Source organism: Lissotriton vulgaris, chromosome 2_1 (genome assembly GCF_964263255.1).
Source record: "Lissotriton vulgaris chromosome 2_1, aLisVul1.2, whole genome shotgun sequence".
NCBI lineage: Eukaryota > Metazoa > Chordata > Amphibia > Caudata > Salamandridae > Lissotriton > Lissotriton vulgaris.
The window spans coordinates 212,285,932-212,307,458 of record NC_141687.1 but is presented as its reverse complement, the minus strand read 5'-3'; the positions used below and the strand labels follow the sequence as shown (position 1 = coordinate 212,307,458).

Sequence of the window (21,527 nt, the reverse complement as noted above, 5' to 3'; positions counted from 1 at the left end):
CTGGTTTTGGCATGTTGTTTCTTTTCACCAGTGGGTGCATTTACATGAAAACAACATTCTTTTCATTTTTCCCTTGTCACTTTACCAAGTTGGCGCCGTGCCCCAACACTTACGCTGGTCTGTGCAGCGCTGTGATTTTGAGTTTGTGGGCTCGACGCAGGATGTTAACTCTAACTGCAGCCTCCCCCCACCCCATCGGGACATAATTTCAGGCTAGACGGATCTGAACTTCGCACTTACCAGTGAAGCCCTCCAGTCATGTGCATTTGTGAGAGGCTGGAGGAGAGGCCCTGATTGCATCCCTAACATAAAGGTTGTCTATCGCATGACAGCGCTAGCACCAGCAAGCAGCCCTGTAACACTTTCAGAGAGCAGAACTGGCAGAGAGGATCCGATACTGTGTGAATCGCAGCTCAGGTGCGAGGCCATCCCTGCTGTGTCAGTATGCAGTGGCCTGGAGACTGCTGTTGTGGTGCACTTCATGAGCTCTTTTAGTTCAATATTAAACCGGTTAAATCGTACTGGTAATTTTGCATTCATTTATCACTACTGGCCCTCGTGTTGAAGTTTGTGCCCTTCCATTTGTGCAGAAGTTTTAAGATCTTTTAAGAGTTTTAAGAGTGTTTTTTTTGCGCAAATTGGTGTCATTTCTGATATTTACATTTCCCTCATCTTCATTGCTTGATTTTACACACAAGAAAGTGTCACTCATAGTCACTGTATGCTGTCATAATTACATTGAAATTATGAAAATGTCACATAGCAATCTGAAACCTTTGCAGCTATGCACAGTTTCATAATTAGTGCTTGTGTCAGCGCCGCACAGTCTGATCATTTCTGATAAATTATTTCAGTCACACACAATCAATTTAGTTTAAAATCTGCAGGCAGGGCTGCTCTGTCTCATCATCCTTCTGAGTAAGCCTGGTTAATCAGCAGATCTGATTTAAGCATCTGATGTGTGGATTGGAACTGCAGGCATTAGAGTGAAGGGAAGTGTAGGGGGGCATGTTGTGGCACTGCCGTACAGTAGGGTGAGGTGGACACGCCAGGCAATGCGGCTTAGGGGGGACAAGGTTGATGTGTTCCGTACTGCTGCAGCAAGATGGATGTGTTCTGACACTCCCTAAAGTGAAGGGCAGGGAGATGTGTTCTCATGCTGACACAGCAACGGCATGGATTTGTTGTCAAGGGTGTTAAGGGAGATGTGCTCTGCCCGCATCGTGTCATGGAAACATGGGGGCGTGGTCTTATTTGGCATACATAGATATATATTTTCCATTTCCGTGTTTGATTTCAGGTGCCTTTCCGCTACGGCTCTGCATCCTGATGGGTGCTGGTAAGGCAAGTTGGCGGGGCCTGGGATTCTCAAGGAATGAGAACACATTGGTTAAGAAGCTGGCACTGTTGATGCTTTGGTGGATGATGATGCTGTAAACCTGCAGAGTCGTACTTTGTTGTTGCTATAGTGGCTTGCTGCTGTTGTGGGCCACTAGTGCAACTCTCAATTAATGCAGGCTGGTACTAGGTTGGTGACAAGATACTCACGTCTTAGAAATCTCCCTTGACTTGAATTGAACTTAGCTTTTGCACACACTCCAACTTAGATTGGCACCAAGCAGTAGGCACTAGGAGTTTGGCAGAAAGTCTCTGGCTGCAATGGTGTGGGTCTGACTGTTGAGACTGGTGTGACTGTTTTAAGGCCAGGCTATATGTGTACCACCCTGCCCCCACCTCCCCTCAGTAGTTCATGCTGTTCTGAGTATTTCATTGCATTATTGTGCCTCAAGTCAGAGCACATCACGTTTTTGCATGTCCCCAATGCTTTAATGGGGGGACCATGATGTTTGGTCATTTAAAGTCAGCTGTAGATGATGGATACCCGAACAGTGTCAAGTATGTGTATGTTTGCATTGTGCTAAGGGGATTACCAGGTAATCGTTCATGCATCTCTCTGATGGATGTCGCATGCAGTGTTTCTGAGTCCCCAGATAGATTTTGCAGTCTGTGTGTTCTCCTTTGTACTGCCGGTCACCGGTGTATTCAACTGTGTAGCCTTGGACCGTGTCATGTATGTGCATGTAACTTGCATGATTGATCAAGATAACTATTAGCGGCAATACTACGTGTCTCTCGGACCTCTTTCAAGTGCTCGCCGTACTTATTCCCCAGCACCCCTCCCCCCCACCCTGAGGGGCGGCAACCTGTGGGATAGCCCCGGGCGCCACAAGCTCTAGCTACGCCCCTGTAATAAGGTCTGTTGGTCCTCGCCCCAGAGATTCCGAAGCGGTGATTGAGCAGATGCTTTACTGTTCTAGGCCTTACTGCTGCAAAGCGACGCATAGCAATACAATGGATAGGCCCGCAGCCCCTGACAAAGGGCAGAATGGGAGAAAGAATTGCTGGAATGGGCAGTAGCGGAAGAGGCCCATATGGGTCGGGCCAGAAGAGATGAGAAGGGACTGGTGTAATCTGGAGTGCAATGACACAGACACTGCTGGAGCCCCCAGGTTAGACTCAACCCACACCTGAGCAGATTAGTGGAGTGGCAGACGGGACGTAGGGGCAGGATCGGATTGGCCCTTATAGATAACACACACGAGGGGTCCAGTACTTTAAGGGTTCAGAATTGCGAGGTAGAGTGCTTACAAGAGGAACAATAGCAACTAAATGGAAGCTGAAGGGAAGGAGTGGGTGAGGGTGGGAGGGATCAAGTGTTATACCAGAACAGTTATCTGATAGCTGTGTATGTTATTAAAATAAATGGTGGGTTTTTTTGGGTTGTAATCAGAATCCTGCATTCCGTTGTACTGCTGCATCCTGGAACACTTGGCCATTAAACTGAGTCCTCATTGAGGTCTCTTCTCCTGGGCAGAAAACCATTGGTAACAATGCATTGCGATAGGATTGCCAAATACTATCCTGTGTATATCACACCTATATCAATGAAGAAAAATATATATATATTTTTAAACTTTTTGTTCTATTTTTCAATAAACCGAAATAAAAAAAAGAAATTCAAACACTTGAAAGCGCATGACCATTCACACCACAATCCAAGATAGAACAACGTGCTGCATCAGGGTGAAGTATTAGAAGGATAAAGAGATGGGGCGGTCACTGGCAGAATTAAAGACGGGTAAGTGTGAGAATTCAGCAGTGTAATTTTAGATTCAAAACAAAAAAAGACCGCACTATCCGTGCTAAGAGAAAAGCACCGAGAATCACTGTTGAAATGTGTGTTTAGTATTAGATAATGTATGGAGAGAGGACTCTCCAGTATTGCCATCCTAGCACGTTCTCGAATAGTAATCTCAAATCATCATTTAGTGCTGTTGTTGGCTCTACTGATGGACGAACGGTCTGGTGATGCTGCAAGACTTCAGTGTGACCACTCATAGGGGCTGCCCAAGGCGCTGAAGGGTACCCTCCAGGCGAGGCACTGGCATGTGAATGACTACAGCAGTGTCCTTGGACTGGCACAGAACTGGGTCTATGAATTGGACCCAGAGAGACGTGTGAGGTATAAAAGAGACTATAGCAGAGATTAATGCCCCCGAGTACCGAGTAATGGCCTTCACACAGAACAACGTCCTAAGAACAAGAGGAGAATAATGACAGCAGCGCAATTAAGTTTAAAATAAGTCAAAATGTTCAATTTTATTCAGCTTAAAAAACATTGTCCATTAAGTGTGCGGACGTGAAGCAGAATGTCAAAAGTCCCACAACCACACCATAAAATTGTACTTACTGTGCATTCGTAAACCACACATATAAAACCATTACATACAGTTATATAGTCATAGTTGGAGTCCATGCATTTCTTTCCATGATTTAAAATGAATCAGACCAGACGCTGCACACAGGATTGTGAGACTTGGAACCCTAGCTTGGGTACACTGTCTGAAATGTGCAGTACAGGTTTCACAGGCATTGCACGGTGACATTTGATGTCTTTTTTTAATTCTATTTGGAAAGGTGTGTATGTGAACGATAAAAACAACTACATAGTGTTTACTCTTTAAGTGTGCGAGTCTTCATCCACTGCTTGTGATTACCTTGTAGGCTTAATGGCAGATATGCAAGATGGACCTTTGCCCGTCCCAAGGCATGAGCACCTGTTTTGGGGTGTTACTTTAAATTGCAGACTCACATGCACATTATGTTATGTTCTATTTGTGTTCTGTAGAAAGAATGTGCCAACATGCCGCCGGGTTGCATTACATTTCTTCACGGTTAAGCGTGACAAGACATGTAGCCATGGGTGCGTTACCTCCTCACAAGTGTGTCAAATCCTGTACTATGTTGTCCATCCAACACCTCAGCGATGCTGTGATATCACGTACTTCTGATGAAACGAGCTCTAGCCAGGAATGGTTATCACACTAAGCCCCTGGTGGAGCCCTGCCGGAGCTGTCGATGCATTCAGGAAGAGGACCTCTCGGATCCCAAAAAGTGATGGCAGCCTCTGCTGGGTTCCCAAGAGAGTCCTAGCGAGTCTCCACACCAGTGAGCCCAAATTGTGCCGTTGTTGGCTCTACTGATGGAGGAACGGTCTGGTGATGCTGCAAGACTTCAGTGTGACCACTCATAGGGGCTGCCCAAGGCGCTGAAGGGTACCCTCCAGGCGAGGCACTGGCATGTGAATGACTACAGCAGTGTCCTTGGACTGGCACAGAACTGGGTCCATGAATTGGCCAATGGGGTGCCCCGACTTGGTAAGAAGGTGGCCCATGGTGATGCTGAATAGGCACATGGGTGTGCCCCAATCCAGGCGTAGCTGAGCCTTGAAGCCCTTGTGGAGGGTATTGATAATACTGCTGAGTGGGGTAAGAGCCTGGAGGTGGGTTCAGTCTGAAAAATAAGACAATTTAGAAAAAAAAGAAATATATGTTACAATGTATTATTCACTCAATCTGAAAAATCTGCTCTAAAGGCTGTTTTAAAAGACATGCACATCGATACAAAAGGCTAAATAAACTACTCCACAAGGTATGGCAGATGCGAAAAGGAGGTTTTCACCCATTTTAATCACCACTGGAAGAGAAGGCTCCCAGAAAAGTTAATTTGGGGTGCAGCAAAGAGAAGCACAGCGATGATATGAATGTGTGCACGCTACTTCCTCAAGTCTTGTTCTCAAAGGTAGGTTGGGAGCTATTGAAAACTGTCAGAAAGCGAGATTACCTGTTAACTGTTCAAATTATGTCTGTGGCATGGATTGTTTAAATGACTAGGATGGAATAATTCAGTAGAACTTCCATGCAGATTAGATATCGACAGGCAATCCAGCTGGACTAGAAAGCAAACAACTCCCCTCCCAATTTTCCAGTCCGGAACACTTACGGAGTGGAATTAATCGACCTCTGCCCATGAGCACATTGTGTGTCAAATAAACGCCCAGGCTCGACTGGATCTCTGAATGCTGAAGGAATGTATCAAATTCTTAACATAATACATCAATTTCTCTACATGTACCCCTTAGGAGTTTCATCAATTTCATGAAAATTAATATTTTGCTTTGTGAACTGTGTATTTTCAAAACCAAATAAATGATTGACAGCATTGTTGATATTTAAGAATACACATCAATAAAGCAAAAGGTTATGAGATTGCCATGGAGGTGTACAAAGAGCAATGTGGTATTTAAGGAACATCTCTCGGATAAGCCAAAAAAGACGAAGGATACTCCGGGTGTTGACTCATAATATATAAAGGTCTAAAACACAAGGGTACTGAAGTAATTGTGCAATAGTGGTTATGCGTGCACAGCATTATAGAAATTGTGTTACTCTAACTTTCAACTTTGTGCCACGCTTACCAGAACTTTCAAATCTCTGTTTGTGAGCGGTTTAAAAAGGAGTGTTTGCTCATTCATCTAAGGTATAATTGCCCATATTTTCAGCTAAGGAGTGACTTCTTTTTGCTTAACCTCGACCCTTGTTACTTACATTGTCCAATTTTTTTCAATTGTAAATTGACACAGTCCAACTCCAATGGTCTTCTCATTTCTACAGATAAACTCTGACGGTGGTGTCATTTACAGTGCTTCCATCAGCCAGAATCAACCCAAGTGATCCCCAAATGACCTAGATGTACCTCCGATGTTAAGAACACAAAATCTTAGCTTTCTCTGTTGCATGAAAAGAAAGAATGATGGACTTACTTCCGGTTTTGGGAAGCCCTCCGCTCTGCTGTGGATCCCGGAATATAGTTTAAGGCTGGTATCCTCCTCAATGCACTGAAGGGGAGCTTGCGATCAAGCTTGGTGACCACCGGCTCGGGGAGATCCAGGAAAGAACATCCTCCCAGGCCATCTGAGCACATTAAGGGAAGCAACAAACTCAAACATGAATAAAGCTCTCTGGCTGCTGGAATCATCATGCCATGTTTGAGCCGCACATTAACAAAGTACAGTCAAGGCAGGTGCGCCTACTAGAATCAATACTAATAGAGAAGATTGTGCTGCAAAAGTGTAGACTTTTATGGTAGGTTTATCGATCACCAGCATGCCTAACAGAATATTTATCTGGACTGCCCCAGCATCAAAATACCAGTTTCAGCTTAGGACACCTTCCAGATCAAAGGGGGCTCTCAACGAAAGTCTCAGCAATACAGAAAGGACCATGCTTGAGCTGAAGCAGGTGCTCTGCAAGTCCCACAAGAACATCAAAGCAATGAGTATGTACTAAGAATATATTTTTTTTACCCCCATCAGATGTAGCCTCAAACTTAGGTTAACTTAGCATTAGATAACATTTCAAGTTGATGGGGGAGGGGGGGTAACCTGCTTGTTTAGAAGTTCAAGTCTGTGGATTACCATGAGTCCTTGAATGTAGCACAATCATGTTCTGCTGCCCAGCCTGCTTCTTTCACTATATAGATTGTATCTTAGTCCCCTGGCCCGCAGGGGGTCACTTTCCACACTTTTCTACAGGAGGCACTCGTGTGGCAGTACAAGGTAGTACGTTACTTTTCCCTGGATATTACTAAAGGCTGCAATGGTATATCCTGCAGTATAGCGGATTTTGGTAGACCGAACTCCTACATGTCAACGCGGTTAAGATATTATTGTCTTCAACTGTATAAGGGCATATTGAAAGCTGTAACATTCAGTACCCCACTTGGGAAAACATCACCTGAAAATATTTGCAATATTGCCTTACAGTGCTCTGCTTAAATAAGCTTGTCAATCATAGAATATATTTATATTTGTGTTATTCAGACAGATTTCATCCTAAGTGCTGCACATGCACAGCTATGAAAGAAATTAAAAGGAAAACAGCAGGTTCGACAATCACGATGGAGTGCTAAATATTACGTAAAGCATTCTTTCAAATTAAGAGAGTAAGACCAGATGAACACAAGATGGCATAAGGCTGAACAACAAGTAGAAAGAAAGACTGAGCCTTATGGTGGAGGAAGAACTAAATACAGTACGACAGTCATCTGCTGACAGCCAAGAAACAAGCACAAGAAATACTGTCTCTTCACTATGACCTTCAAAAAATGAAAGCTTATTTGTAAGGTCAGATGATGAAGGCAGATGGCTCCTTAGTAAACTCTGTAGAGACGGTAAAGATTTATAGGTCATGAAAATAATGAATGAATGAGCTCCTTTTGGTGCTGGCAGGCAAGGCATGGAATGAAAACTCACTTGCTTTACGTGCTATCCTGGGTGAGGCTCGCTTTAAGAAGTAAGGAACTAAAAACACATATTTTCTCGAACCTACTGTGTGTGGCTGTTCTGATCTGAGCAGACTCGCACTAGAACACCCTGGCTGTGTGCTCTATAATTTGTTTTTATTCATGGCTCCTCACTAAACTCTGTAGAAAAGGTGTAGGCTTACACGTCATGAACATACATGGTCATGCCCCAGGCAACCTAGATCTAGGGTAAATCCGAACATGAAAATAGCAGCAGTACCGAAAGACACCAAATTAATCATATGGCGGTGACTTTAAGCTCCTTATGCATAAGATCGTTTGGAGACAATGGCAGTACCAAATTCATCCATCAAAGTTTCATAAAGCAATTAAAAAGCTAAGATCCCACTTGTAACAACCATTTTGGAGGGTATGCATCCCCTCTGGTCAGAAGTTATTTTCTTTCCAACACCAAAGCTATTCTAGAACAAATTGCATCCTAATGGATGGTCCCCCATCTACTTCTAACAGAAGAGACATGAACTAAAGTGTTTTTATCTCCTATACGCTGGGCAATCCACAGACAAAACCAAAAATTTGACATCTGCACAGAGAACTTCAATGCTCTAGATCCTTTCCAAACAATCACAAAATTATATAATGATACTGTGGGCAGTTGGCTGAACACAAGTATGGTGGTCCATGCATGGGGGGGGGGGGAGGGGGAGTTTGGGGGGGGAGATAGAGAAGGGAAGTATGCCCCCAATGGAAGCTTTATCAAGAAATTAGAAGACAAGAGAGATGGATGGAGGTTTCTGGTGGGTGCCCGGAGAAGAATGAAAGTGCTGCATGACGCAAGACACGCCTGGGGGCAGGGAGGTGGAGCTAAGGTGAGTGGGAATTATTGTCTGGTGGGAGGCGGGGGTTAATTTACATACTGTACCATTTATTAACATGTACATAGCAAACATCCAATACCTAAGCTCGTGGGGGCAAAGCATGGACACTGGGATACTAGCACAGCAATACCGAGATTTAGATTAATGCCAAGAAAATTCTGCTGTTCGATCGTTCAGTAGAGCGAATATAGCTGTTGTACTGTGACAAGCCTTCCAAATGCTTAATAAAGTTTGTTTACGAAAAAAAACATCATAATTATTTGAAAATAGGAATACATGCCCTTCTGCTCAGATCCTGCGGAACGGTTTTGAAAAGCAAGACTGAGAAGGGTCAATGATTATGAAGGTACACACCAATAAATGCATTAACAATGACAATGAATTTAGAATATATATTCAACTGCTGGAGTCTTGCCCATTTAGATCAGAGGCAATTTACTAGTGAACGGGTTTTACAAACAACTTCAATAAAAATACAAATGCATATTTGGCGGAAGAGCTGAAATTTAGCTTACAATTTACAAGAACAAAAAAAATGTGAATTAAGGCAGGTAAAAATTCTGCAGATTACTTGAAGTATATGTAGGCTAAATCACACATTATGACTGCCATTAAAGCTAGAAACAACACTACCAAAAGAAAAACGACAAAAAAGCATGGTTATTCTAAAACCGCAAGGAAGTAGCTAATATTCAACTCCGACTTCTGCAGCAACACCACTGACATCCCTTCACTTTCAGAAGAAACCAGACAATTGGTTAATGTCAAATACATAAACAATCCCAGAGGCAATTTTTCTCAGGCCAAAAGGCAAAGCACCTGGCTAAAGTGCGCCACAAACAATCTGTACCTTGCCCTCATGGATCTATATCTACCTTTCTCTATAATGGTCAAATTGAACGATGCTGCAGATGCTACCATTGTAGTAACACATCAGGAAGATAAAGACTCATCCTCCCAAAAAACAACCGGCTCATATCTTAATCTACATTGATAGATTTACGCCAACAATCTGGCTAGCAGACTGAAAAACATTTACATATTCTTATGCTCCTAGCAAAAATCTGATCCTTCAGGGGGAGATACCTCAAGTGTCAACAAAAAGGCTCTTTGCCACATTATTGAAAACGCTAAATACATCGATTCACCAACAGCTGCTATAGCACTGAATATTGTGGAAGCTTTAACACAGTATTGTGTGTACTGATTTCAGTGCTAACCAAATTCAAATGCAGGGTTGCATTTACCAAGATGGTCCTTTCCCTATCTAGTAATCAAAGAGCCAAAGGGAGAGTGAATGCTACTTTGTTGGATACCTTCGATCTTGGACAGATTACGAGACAGGGCTCAACATTGTTTTCCTGCTGTTGATATAACTCTAAATGGCCAAGATTAGAAATGTTGATTCGTTGTACGGTATCCGAGTTGGTATTCAGGCATATAAATCAGCAGCTTGTACTGATGACACCGATTTACAAAGCAGAATTTGACCATTCTATTCCTGTACAACTTGACATCATAAATGCGCATGCTCTGTGGGTGCATAGCCGTAATAAAGGCAAATAAAACGTTCATGATGTAAATCCTTAAGGTTTCCCAGCTAGAATAGGTGGCACATGCCTATGTTGGCAAGCATATTATCTGAAATACCGAAGGATTTAGTTTACCACTGATGTACAGGTACCTGCCATTTATACTGAAAAAATTATGCTCACCAAGATTAATGCTCTTTTAGATTCCTTATCACCAGAACTTGGCATGGAAGAAAGGAAAATAGGATGACGATGTAAATATCTATGGTGCATTACCTTCTTAGCATATTCCAGATTGGTCTGTCAAATGATTTCTTCTTTCTATTGAGAAATTAATCCAAAAATTCCAGTGAAAAACAAGAAATACAAAATTTCACCCAACAAACTTAGACCCATGAACAAACTCAATTGTTTCAAAGTGGCAAACTTCTTCACCTACCATACCTATTACTTAATAACACAGGCAGTTCTGTGACACCATTACGCAACGTGTTGACAACATGGCGGCTAAACTGGATAAACACGGGGAACAACTGGTTGAAACTGAAAACAGATTATTGGCTGTGGAGGATGTATCCCACGCCATGGCAAAAACGTGCTCTGCAATGGAGAAGGTTCTAGAGGTCATCCGCAGTAAGACAGGGATTTGGAAGCGAGATCGCGCCGAAATAATGTACGTATAACAGGTGTGCCAGAATCCACGAACACTGGTAAAATGGAAACTTACGTGGAGGAGATGGTCTGTAGTATATTTGGTACAGAGTCCTTCTCGTCAGTCCTACTGGTGGAGCGTGCACACAGATCTCTCGCCCCAAGACCGAAACCAGGTGCACCTCCGCGCCCCGTTGTTGCCCGTATTCTCAATTACAGAGATAGGGACACCATCTTGAGGTTGGCTTGGGAGAAGTGTGCCATCAACTACCAGGGGAACGTGGAGTTCTATCCGGACTTCACAGTAGCAGTCCAACTCACGCGCAAAGAGTACAACCCGGCAAAGAAGAAACTGCGTGAGTTGGGCATTGAATATGTCATGCTCTACCCGGCACGTCTTAAAGTAACGCAAGATGGTCGCACTACTATCTTTCAAACACCGAAGACTTCCTGAGGTCGCTCAACAACTGACGAAAAGAGAAAACCCGAGAGGAACAGCATGGTGACTCAGACTGAGTGAACTCTGGTATGGTGAGAGACACTACACACAAGTCATGCTGCTGGTAAGACACAAATGCACGCTATTATTTGTACATTGATGGGGAACTGTTTAGCCCACACTGCTGACTTACACACAGGTTGGAAGTCAATCCTCCAATGGGTCTTCTGTGGGCGATCTGTGCCCATGACGATACACTATGGTACTTTACTGAAGGTTGTTGGTAATATGTTTAGAACCAGCAGCGGCCTGCGTGTACTGCCAAGACATATATGCTAGATTGCAGACCCATATCTCTCGAATTAGACTCCCTAACTACGAATTGTCAGGAGAATTCAATGGACAGCGCTGTGCTGACGAACTGACTCATGTCGGTCGCTGCCTGATTATTTATTTATTTATTTATGAGTTTATATAGCGCTTGAATCACTCCGGCAGAAGTATCTCCGCGCTTTTGACCGGTAATCAAAGACATGCAGTTGGGAGGAGTATTTAAATTTCATTTAGAACAGAAAGGTCTTTAGAGATTTTCGGAATTTTAGGTGCTCTTTGATTTGTCTCAGAGCCAGAGGGAGTCTGTTCCACAACTTGGGGCCCATAGTAGACAGTGCTCTGCCTCCGTGTCTGACTTTTTTAATATGGGGGACCACCAGAAGAAGACTGTTACCTGATCTAAGTGATCTCGTAGGGACATAGGGAACAAATTTCCGCTCGAGATAGACAGGTCCTTGTCCATTCAAACATTTGTGAATCAAGCAACATATCTTGAACTTTGCCCTTTGTCTGACTGGGAGCCAGTGTAATTGGTCAAGAATGGGTTTGGAGGGTGTTCTAGGGGGAGCATTCAGAACCAGGCGGGCTGCCGTGTTCTGGATGACCTGAAGCTTATCCAAAACTCCTTCATTGGCCGAAAGTAATAGGCCGTTGCAATAATCGATCCGACTCAGAATCAGTGCCTGCACGAGGGTTTTTCTTACTGAATTCGGTAGGAGTGGAAAGATTTTGCGTAACAAGCCTATGGTGTGGAAACATATCCCTGAAATGTAGGTGGAATGTTGCTTTAATGATTAATGTTGCTTTATTGCCGTAAACTATTGCACATAACTGGAAGTTAGCCTGTAGCCACGCTCAGGAAATTGTTAAGTTGTGTGTACTCAATATGCCTAAAAATATGTAATGTGTTCCCATACCTGCCTTCATTTTAGCACCTACTAATGTTTTATATGTTTGATTCTGTCAAGGGTTCATTGTTCGTGGCAACTGCTTAGATATATAGGACCCTGCAGGTGCACCACTGCTACAAGAACTGTTGCGCAGATACAGTTGTAATGTCCTTTTTCCGTATAACACACGAGTACCTAGCCACATCAACTATGTTGGATGCAGAAATGTGCACCGGGTGGGCCCCCCGAATGGGTACTCCCCAACCGTGGTTTAGTTTTGAATTTGATTTCTGTATGGGTCTGTCTTTGGCATAGTTGGGATGCCGAAGTGGGTGGAGGGTGGGGGGAGAGATGTTGGGTTTTGTTCGTTAGACCACTGCACTTGAGACATCGCAGAATTCCAGCCTTATGCTACAAACTGTATTACTACTGCTGTCAGTAGACTACATTTGAAGATTATGCATGTTGCAAATGTCAGCATGTATTTCATATGATACTTAGATCCACAAATACTCGCTGAGAAATCACAGTTCAATCATGTCAATTTATTAACTTGGAACGTCAGAGCGTTGAATATCCCGAAGAAAATTCGCCAAATATTTGCATATTTTGATCGACAGAGAATAGATATTGCTCTCCTGCAGGAGACACACATTGCACCTAACTCCCTTAGTAAAATTGGCCTTCGATGGGCGGAAACAGTACATAGCTCAAATTACTCATCCTAATCTAGAGGGGTCCTTATTCTAGTCCAATAGGGTCTGAATTTTAATATCACAGAGGTCCTCAAGGATGATGAGGGAAGATACGTTATATTGGTAAGAATTCTACGTGGACAAAAACTAGCCTTAATAAATACCTATGGCCCCAATATGGACGATCCCGAGTTCTACCACCGGGTATGGCGTATATTGTCAGAGCTTCGAGATATTCTGTTATTATGGGGTGGTGACTTGAATATTGAATTGCAGGAAGGCCTGGGCAGATCTGGTACCGCTACTTATCCTCACAAACGTGCTTTACCTACACTAAAAGATATCATGGCTGATATGCACCTCACTGACATATGGAGAACACGGTATCCCACCTGCACAGAGGCCACTCGCACGACAGCTGCATACAATAGTTGGTCACGCATAGATTACTGGTTAGGTACGGACGACATCACTTTGGACAACTAAGATAAGGCACATGCCTAGAACACTGTCCGATCATAACCCAGTACTGCTATCACTAACTATACCGCACTATACACCACCTCCTTTCAGTTGGAGATTTAATGCAACTGCATTGTTGGACTCAGTATACACTGATACCATCCAAACTGCTATAATTGAATATTTTGAGACGAATGCTCCGACGACTGAAGACCCAGGTTTATTATGGGAGGCTTTTAAGGCGACAATCAGGGGAATTTGTATCAGCACCACTGCAGGTATCCTTAAAGATATAAGACAGCAACTCTTCATACAGGAAAATAAGCTGCGTGACTTAGAGCAAAAATATGAACGCACGCAGGATACTCAAGTGTTGGGGGAAATCAGAACGGTCCTAGCAGAATACCAAACATATGCTACAGATGAACTACAGATGAACTAAAATATGTTACGAAACGTCAACTTGCTCGTTCCTATGGGGAAGGCAGGCCAGGCAGAAACTTAGCAACTAAAACTTGTGCAGGTCGCACCCCACAAATGGTCCAGATAATTAGAGACTCTGAAGGGGTGCCAAAATATGAGACACAAAGTATATTACGTGAATTGATGGCAACATATGGGGAACTATACACATCACGTCCCACTGCCACTGAGGAGGAAATTGTAGAATACCTGTCCGATGTGTCAATAGCATGGCTGTCAGACGCTCACAGAGAATACCTATCACTGCCTGTTACTGTTGAGAAGGTCACTGCCATTATTAAGTCCCTACCGAACGGTAAAGCTCCGGGCCCCGACTGCTTTACATGTTAATTTTTACCATCGTTTGCAGATCTATTGGCTCCGTATTTGGTACAAATGTATGGGGACACTCGATCAACAAATACTCCCGACTACTTTAAGAGAAGCCATGTTGATTGCCTTGTTAAAACTGGATAAGTATCCAGAATATTGTGACTCGTACAGGCCCATATCACTAATAAACGTGGACACAAAAATGATTGCCAAACTTATTGCCACACGTCTCCAACCGCTGATGCCATTACTGGTTCTACCGGACCAATTGGGTTTTATCCCGACGAGATCAATGGCACATAATACAAGAACATTGTTTGCCCTATCACATTACTTAATTCCTAACACCAAAGCTGCAGCAGTGTTGCTTGATGCTGCTAAAGCCTTTGATACTGTCGAATGCCCCTACTTACACATGGTGTTACGCAGAATGTGTTTCCCACCGTATTTTTGCAATGGGTATCCATGTTATACACTGCCACATCAGCGTGTATCAAAGTTAACAAATACATAACAGAACCAAAACCAATCACAAGGGGAAGAGACAAGGCTGTCCCCTGTCTCCTTTATTATTTGCACTAGCGCTTGAGCCTTTGGTGTGCAAAATCAGACAGGGTCATCACTATTCCGCACTACAATTCAGTCCACTACATATCTCGCTGTATGCGGATGACATGATGCTATATGTCTGTGACCCAGCACAAAACTTAGAACCCTCTATTGCTTGAATATATAAAATGTGGGCACCACTCAGGACTCAAAATAAACTGGTCCAAATCACAAATTATCCCTTTAACAGATACTACAAGTCCACAACCTATGCACTATCCATTAGAATGGCAATCAGGACCAGAACCGGTTCTCTATGGAACCATATCTGGGAATATGGTTCCATAGAGACCCAGACCTGGTTATCCGCACAAACTATGGCCGAGCGATCAGTACTATTGAAGACAAAATAAAAAGATGGAATTGCCTGCCACTATCACTGGCGGATCGAATGGCTATAGTAAAAATGGTAATACTGCCCAAATTTCTTTATTTGTTTAATAATATTCCGATTAAGCCATCAATTGAAGTTATTGTTATATATGAAGTGTTTCGTAGAATAACAACTATTACTGAACCGGATATGGGAGGGAAAACAGCGAGGAATGAAATGCGTGCATTAACGTTACCTTACTCGCAAGGTGGATTTAGAGTGCCAGACTTTCTCCTTTATCCTTTATTACTTGTGTGCGCAAGCACAATACGCACATTATTGGTATCACGAAGTCTCATTCCTCACACATGTAGCAATAGAAGAAGGGGATGCGATTCCCATACCGCCAACAGCTATTCTAACCCATCGGAGACCCTCACTACATGCGCGCAATATCAATACAATAGGTGAAACAAATGAAGGTTGGTACATAATGGGTAAGAAAGCGAACAAATTACCACTGTATGCAGCTGCACTTCCATTGCACCACCATCCAAAGCTCTCAGTCACTCAAGAATGGGTGGATATGAACATACTTAAGAAAGTGGGTATAGACACTATGGGTGATCTATATCAGGATGGAACTTTAGGACCCTGGATGAGCTGACGTTCATAAGCAATCAAACTGTACTTTTCAAATTCACTTATTATTGATTGTAAAGAGCGATAAGGGAATTGTATCCATCATATCCTGCAGAACCGATGCAACTGTCCTCACTACAATTATTGCTCACGACCCCCAAAGCACATCATATAGTTTCTAAACTATATGCTAAACTACAAGAGGATATAGCGGGTAATACAGTGCGGACAATGGAAAAATGGAAAGCCAACCTAGACACTCCTCTAACGGTAGAGGAATGGGCCACAACATGCACACTTACAGGCCTATTAACACCTAATGGTAATTTACGAATAATACATTACAAATACCTGCATCAGACCTATTACACACCGGAGCGACTACATAGGTAGGGTTGAGCACGGATTAGAAATGCAAAAGATGTCACTTGGAGGTGGCAGATTTTCTACATCTGGTGACCGAACTGCTGAGTGATATGGTGGGAGTTCTCATTGAATGTACAATTCACACTTTTGCTGGGTCTAGTGCCTGATGTACGAGCAACTGAGCGAAAATTTTGTGTAGTTGCATTGCTGATGGCAAAGCGTAGAATATATATTGGTTGGAACAGTTCAGTGGCTCCAAAACTAAAACAATGGATTGTGGATCTGACATATTGCAAGGATACCCTATTGACGTATGAGGAGGAACTGCCTGCGAGTTCAAGACCCAAAGATTATTGGATATATTTAGTTGATTATTTAAAATCGCACCAGATTGACTAAATGCAAGTACTGTATGTATCACAAAATGTCTACTTTAGTAATTTATTATATGGTGCATGGGCTGGAAAATGGATGTTGTTGTGCCACGGTCAATTTTCTTATTTACTGCTGACTTTGTAAGTCTTATAAATGCAAATAAAAAAAAGAAGACCAGAACATTAACATACCTGCTGGGAGACAGTCTCCTGCGGCCATTTCCTCCCATTGGTGCTTGTTTAGAGCTTCCGCTCCCTCAAGGTGCTCATAGCCGAGCAGCCAGGGGAGCAAACAAGAAAGAAAACACCTCATTTCTGCTCGGACCCTTTTTTACTGGACAAGCCTAGCATTAAATGGCCAGTAAAAGGAAGCCTAAAACCCAGGGTCTTTAGAAGATTTTGTAGGGATTTTTACGAGCGTCCCAATTTGTTTTTGCAAATTACAAAATCCTGGAGTTACTGTATGGAAAACTACTCCTGTGAAGTAACATACTCATTATACATTTTCGCCATGTTAAAAAAGACATGTCGCCCAATAAAACAACTTATTTGGAGGAAGTGTATTAATAAACCAACATTCCTACATGTATTACTCTAGTTCAAAAGTATTTTGCCGTGTTATGCCTATACTACGCCTTTAAAGTAACTTTAAAACTCCTTAATTTAACCATCAATCAGTGATGAATGTCCAACAGTTTTCTGTTAACAAGTTGTGAATCTTTTCGGAAGGCCACCATTAATTTGTCTGGCAAACTGCAGCTTTCAGAAGGACTAATTGTGATAGAAAACAAAACGGAATCATGTTAAGAGGAAATACAAAGCTTTCTTGAATTATTTAAACTATACATCCGTTGAAGGCAGAATGAAAGAAAGAAGAAACCAGTGTACACAACACAGGTCAGAGCGAAAGGGAGACTTCAATTCATTTAAAGGATGCAGGTTAAGAATACGAACAAAATAAAATTAGAAACAGTTTTTAACGTTCAAAATGGTAACCCTTTTACAGGCTCAGTGTATTGAATGGTCTCCATATACTGCTACCAACGCTGTTAGATAATTATTTTGGTCATATACACATTACCTCCTTAGAGGGAAGTACATTTTTCAAAGCTTAGAAAGTCTTCTAAAAAAAAAAAAAAAAAAAATTAAAAAACTTCAGCACACAGAAATGCAATTTGATATTTTATTAAATGCCTTTGTTTCAAATTGTTACATAAAGAAAAACACAACAGCATGGTTTTGGGCACAAACCATGCATGCTGATGTGCAGGGTGCTCTAGGCTATTTTTACCATCGTTGAGGGAGTAGAGTGGCATTGTGACTCTAGCCTCATATGTCATGACTCCTCCGCACACTCAACAAAGGTAATAAATAGGAAATTACGCTGTGCATACGTGTTAGCTTCACTACAGTTGTGGTTCGGTCTATGATTCCAACCATTTTTTTTTCTTCTTAAGAACTCTGGTGCTGTTTGATTAATCTGTACAATACCTTTCAAAACAGTTTATCCGATTTGAGGTCAGCATTACACATTTCATGCATATTCATAAAGGGATGGGGTTCCAAAAAATAAGGGGGTGTCAAAAAAAAGAGACTTTTCCTACATTAATTCCCACTGGTATATTTGCTCTTTGATCAAGAAAACAAAGCTGAACACCAAATTTACAGTAAAGTAGAATTTTGCTTAAGGGTGTGTGTGCTTTATTTAGTGTAAATCTGCGCAGCAGTTTGATAAATTATCACTTAAAAACAGTTTTGGGTGTTATGTTGTAAGTTTCGTAAGCTCTGTAGTTACCCCCAAAAGAACATCTTGGTGCTAACGATACTGCCAGTTGAGGCTCCAGTTGTTTAGGTCGAGCAGACCTACATTCAATGCGTAAGCACTGATTGTGTCTGCTTTAGACCTATTGTCGCCCGTATTTAGGAATGAAGACACGAGTCAGACGCGCGCTTTTGCAGTCTCAGTTTTGACCACGGGAGCGCGCTTCTGACCCGCGCTTGCACAGACGAACACTCAGCCCCTGCTCTCGCATGCATTAACGGCGCACAGACACAGCCAGCCCCCACCCCTCTGCATACACACACACAGGCGCGCGCACACATACACACGCTGCCGCCTCTCACCCCCCTGCACACACACAGACACGCACGCATACACACGCAGGTGCGCGCACACATACACACGCTGCCGCCCCCCACTCCCCTGCACACACACAGACACGCACGCATACACACGCCGCCCTCTGCTTTCTTGGTATTATTCCAAAGTTCACTTGCCTCTGAGTCAGCTCATCGCCTTCCGTAACTTATTTTCCCGCTGAGAGCACAGGCGCCTTCGGCGGATAAGCAGTGACCTCCCTCGAAGTCCTCCCAGTGCCAGGCTATTGGATCCCCTAACCTTGCTCCTCCCTCCAGCAGCCCCTGTTGATTCCGGAAGTCCTGTTCACGCTCTGCGCAAGTTGCACAACATGTCTGTAGTTACAAGGTGAGTTTGCAGAGACACGCACGCATACACACGCCGCCCTCTGCTTTCTTGTTTACTATACTCGGCGGAGCATAAAAATCAGGTGCGATCCGAATGGCCCAGTCTAAACTACGCCGAAGCCCTCAAGAAGATGGGCGAGTATTGGGCGAAGCTGAGCCCGGAACACCGGCGACCATTTGAGATCCGTGCCGCAGCCCTCCGGAAAAAGTACAAATCTGATCTGGCAGCCTACCAGGTCAGGAACCGAGAACTTGGGGTGGAAATGGCGGATGCAAGCCCGAAAGGAGTGGGTGATGAAAAGGCGGAGGTGACACATATATCCCACAGCAGAGAGCTGAAGAACGAAGATGGATACGAGGGTCTTCAAACATCTACGCAACTCATGTCTCCAGAAGTCCTTGGTTCAGCATCTTGTTTATAGGCACATTACTACTTTGAGTTCTTTTTACGTTGGAGGAGGAATTCTGCCCAGTTTCCTACGACAGAGATATTTTCCAGTGAAGATGCGATTTTTTGGGGGTCCTCTTGTGGTATACGCTCAATCTCCCACAGACTGAGTTCTGCTTCTACACCGAAGGCGTAAAAGCTGTCTGAGGGCATTGCAGCCACTTCTGCGACAATGGAACAGCCCTTAATATTTTATGTTCCATTTTGCCAACTGTAGTCGAACTAACGCTTAATATATGTATTTTTTGTGTGTGTAAAGCAGGTATTTCACACTTTTCGAATCATATTAGGTAATAAAAGTACTTGAGTTTTTTTAGGCAGATCAACTGCAATAACGAGATTGTTATAACATTTAATTTCGTTTTTTACGTAGCCCAAAATTTGCAGTTAACTACATACCCTTTAAAAGCCGTAAATACCTATAAGACTAATGACCTACAGTTGCCAAGTGTTTTCTGTTTGTCAGGTATTCTACTGGTAACTGGCGTTGCCACAGAAAATGCTAGTAATCGGGGGGGGGGGGGGGGGGGGGGGGGGGGATGAATAACATAACGCGTGGTTTGACCGCCCCCACCTGTTCGCGCACCATTACATCCCTTATTCTCGGTTTCATTGCTTGAAATGTGGGATACTATAATAGTGCACTTTTCCACCTTATCAGCCAGGTCTTTTTATACATTCTGCACATAACTCGTGATACCAGTTCAGACATAAACACCCATTTCCGTCAGAGTTGGCTTTACTGACAAAATCGTAACAAAGGCCTAGGTCTCAAATAACTTTGGGCCCTTGTGGTGACCAGAATTATTTTCAAAGTAACTTGGATCACGTACTAAGCCAAGTATACTTGTTCCCATAAGAGCAATGGCGATTCTTGGACATCATGTGCACTCTTCTCTTTCAGGAAACGTACTTGAATGTTATATGCCATTTTATCTCATAGGAATTAGCATGATTTGATGCTCAAGTTAGTTCTCAGGGGAGGTTAATATGTTGGATTTCAGTATAAGCCTTATTTTTTGGATGAAAATTAACCTTTTCATTTAAAAATGCTATTTCCATTCTAGGAGTTGACCGTAAACTTAACAGGCCATTTACTCAAGACAAATGGCCATCTGTAGCTGAGCATGCCGGTTCACCCTACATAAACAGACATTGATTTTGAAATGTCGATTTTCTACCATGGAAAAATAATGAGTTTTGTTGTTGTTGAAGTATATTATGTGGAAAAAGATTCTTCACACCCACTGTTGAAACAAAAACTTTTAGTGCACCCCAAATCAACCACTCCAAGCCCCCTAGTCTCAGATTCCTCCTCCGCATTCCCAACACCAATTGTCCCCAGTGACGTGCCCCATATTTTCTCACCTACAGTTGTCCAAGTTAACCCCAGGTGACTTAATTATTTTTAGCAGTTTCTTTGTAGTTCCCATCCCTCATGTTCTCCCACAATTTATTTCTCACTACAAGCCAGAACGTTGTTCCAGATGCCTCTTCTCACTGTGCCCACACCTCATGGTCTTCAAAAGGTGTCTCTAGAGGCCCCACCATATGAGCCTATGGTGCTCCTTCTATATGCAATGCTTAATTGGCTCCACAGTGACCACTCCATACTCGCTTCATATGTATTTCCTCAATACCAATTTCCCAGTTCAATGAATATTAGATTTATAGAGAGCCACGATGCCCCAAGAATTCCAGGCATCCTGGCACTGAGGAAACAAACTACTTAACTGCACGGACACCACCACATCACTCACAGACACATCATTCGGGACACCACCACATCACTCTGGGACACCACATCACTCTGGGACACCACCACATCACTCTGGGACACCACCACATCACTCTGGGACACCACCACATCACTCTGGGACACACCACAGCACTCTAATACACCACCACATCACTCTAATACACCACCACATCACTCTAATACACCACCACA

At 43.1% G+C, this 21,527-nt stretch overlaps 1 protein-coding gene across 1 annotated transcript in view; it reads right to left on the bottom strand.

The window, feature by feature from the left end:
• Positions 1-3,634: 3,634 nt before the first annotated feature.
• RHBDD2 (rhomboid domain containing 2) overlaps positions 3,635-21,527 on the bottom strand; it is a 111,404-nt gene continuing 93,511 nt past the window's right edge. Inside the window, exons 3-4 of the mRNA XM_086954763.1 lie at positions 6,164-6,314; positions 3,635-4,854 (exon numbers count right to left, since the gene is read on the bottom strand). Coding sequence (XP_086810889.1) covers positions 4,491-4,854; positions 6,164-6,314 — 515 coding nt within the window. The 3' untranslated portion in view covers positions 3,635-4,490. The remainder of the gene's footprint in view (positions 4,855-6,163; positions 6,315-21,527) is intronic.